Source organism: Lupinus angustifolius, unplaced genomic scaffold, assembly GCF_001865875.1.
Source record: "Lupinus angustifolius cultivar Tanjil unplaced genomic scaffold, LupAngTanjil_v1.0 Scaffold_497, whole genome shotgun sequence".
NCBI lineage: Eukaryota > Viridiplantae > Streptophyta > Magnoliopsida > Fabales > Fabaceae > Lupinus > Lupinus angustifolius.
In genome coordinates, this window is record NW_017727866.1 from 149,737 (window position 1) to 152,604 (window position 2,868).

At 28.2% G+C, this 2,868-nt stretch overlaps 1 protein-coding gene across 1 annotated transcript; it reads right to left on the reverse strand.

The window, feature by feature from the left end:
• Positions 1–627: 627 nt before the first annotated feature.
• Positions 628–1,246, reverse strand: LOC109341544. The gene has a single exon (XM_019579482.1). It carries the CDS (start codon positions 1,203–1,205, stop codon positions 693–695), a length of 513 nt encoding a protein of 170 aa, XP_019435027.1. The 5' UTR covers positions 1,206–1,246; the 3' UTR covers positions 628–692.
• Positions 1,247–2,868: the final 1,622 nt, after the last annotated feature.

A 2,868-nucleotide genomic window follows, 5' to 3' on the forward strand; every position in this document is an offset into this window, starting at 1 on the left:
AAAACTTACTATTGGAGGAAGTGAATCTCTCCTCTTTATTATGACGTTTAATTTGAGATATATTAATGATAGTTATCTTGGATTATATAATTTTATTGTAGAAATAAAAAGTGTTAAGGGGAAAATATGAAAGTAGAAATTACACTATAATAATAGTTACTTTATCTTTTGGATTTATATATACTATAGATAGATATAAATATAGATGATAGAACTCTTATAGATCAAAGTAGCTTTTGTTGTATTAATAGTTGGAGTACCCATTTTACCGTGTTATTAATAGTGTTATTCAGTTTTAATAAATCTAAATGTAGTTGTTACTGAAAGCAAATTAACATACTTGTGTTGGTTGAAAATTGACTAATGAATTTATTTTTATTAAAGAAATAAAAATAGTAAGTAGACTCCATTTATCATGAACAGTCTTCTTGCTTTGAGATAAGAAAAGAAGATACAATACAAGTTGTGATCATACTATTAAAATTTTATTAATTTTATAGTTAATAGCATTTGAAAAAATATATTTTAATTTAGTTAAAGTTAATCAATAACAAAGAGTTTGTAGTGAACCTACTTCCCACTAGCAAAAAAACAATACAAATCTTGACAAAATTATACGTTAAACATTTTGTTGATTTGCTTATTCCCATACACCAACATACCAAAATACAGAATGCAATGTTAGTAAATAACTAAGTTAAGTGCTCTATGGCATAATATGCTATATGACTAAGTAAAGTCATCATCTTGTTTATAGGAGGATTCTCTACATTGGCTTTTCTAAAAGCTTCTGCACAATATGCAGGTCCATCACCAATAACAAGGGCATCATATGTTGCAGACTTTGGATCATTAATCATTTCATCCCTTGCAATTATGAATGATGTGGGAAGCGATCCATAAGTATTCTTTGCACATAAAGTAATTTGTGGAGTAGGATGTTCCTTTGCAATTTGCAAGATGTACTCTTTTCCTTCTGTAGCCTTCTTCTCTCCAAATTCAAGGATAAACCTGGAGAGATCGAAGTAGTTTTTCGCCGATGTGATTTGAGGATCATGCCTCAAAAGTTGTAGACAACCAGCTGGATTCTGTGTTTCTCTGCAAACACCTTCGTATAAACTCTTGCCTGATGCTGCCATTAGAGAGTGAGAAGTAAGGATCATTGAAATGGTAAATAACAAGCACAAAACTTTTGAGATATTCATTTTTTGTTGTTGTGGAAAAATGGTGAGTGACTGATGACTCAACTTTGAATCTCATGAATGAATGAAAAATTATCAATCAATTCATATAAATACATTTATATCATTTTTAAAATTATAGAATTAATGCATATTTAAAGAGTGTTAGTTCAAGTGGTACATGCTTGATTCCCCTTAAGCAAGGTCACGGGTTCGAGTCTTGTGGATGGAAAAAAATACCTACTGGGAGAGTTAGTCCCACGTACCTCTGGATGTTCCTCGCTCGGATAAGAATTCCTCTAGGACGAGAATACCCGCGGGATACCAAAAATCTTAAGGAATGAAATTCAATCTATCAAATTGATCCATAAATCTATTTTAATAGATTGAACTGATGAATATTTAATTCATTTGATTTTTTAAAATTGGAATAAAACATTTTTAAAGAAAACTATTCTTTTAAAATCTCAATTTCAATAAAGCTTTCTCAAAATTACTTTTAAAATCACCTTTAAAAAAATTTCATATTTTTTTTTAAAGTTATTTAAAGATTTAAAAAATGAGAGAATATCATTGGTTTTATAAAAAAAAAAAAATTTACTAATTTGTGGATAGTTCAGAAAAATATTTACCAAAGTAGAGAAGTTAAAGTAAACTATTTATCAAAAGAGTGTAAAATCTATATATCGATAGTGTAAAAAATTATACGCATGTAGTCCATAATCCACCAATCATTTGAATTACTTTTTAAAAAAGTCAACAATAATTAAATATCAATGGTGGAGTATACAATAATAATGTATAGAACTCATATATTATCAATGCATACATTTTTTACTCTTATCAAAATGGGGTAGTCAAAGTCAGCACATTTTTAAATTATTTAAACTATTTAGGTAAATATTTTTTCTTGAAACATGCCTCATTTTGTAAATCTTTTAACTAATCTTTATATATATTATATACTTAACAATAAACTTTTAATATTAACCATATGCATATGTCCTACAATTGACCTCAATTTCATAACAAAGTCACACTGAGAGTGAGAAGCATTACGAGAAAGTGAGAGATAAGATAGTGAATGAAATTGAAAAACAAAGAATATTGTTTGCGAATTATTGTTTTTAGATGGATTGGATATTCATCTAAATAGATATCTATTAGATACATTGGATGAATTCAAATCTACTACTTACTAAAATTATTCATTATATTATATATATATTCATTTAAATCCATTAGCTCCAATAAATATAGTTAGATCAATTTAATTTCCTTGGATGTGGATGAATTGTGGATAATTCTAAGAAAAATCTATCGCTTTGTCGATTAAACTAGTTTGTATTTGTAACGCCCCGAAAAATACTTCTCAAAAACATTGCGGAAAAATGGGTGAAATTTTTTTTTTGAAATGGGGATGTATAAAATTGTTTCCTTTTAAAACCTTCCTTTTCCGGGACATCACTTTAAGTAACTCAAATGCGGAAAATCAACTTATCGTTATCGAATGATAACTTAACCTGATTCACAATTTCCTGAATAACACAATTCATATAAATGGTTAAGTCATCTTTAGTTCACACAAACTAAATCAACAAAGGCGGAAACTACATCGCCACTAACATATACCAAATCCAAAAGAAAGGGCGGAAATACTAATCATCGCCAACAGACATTAAACAAA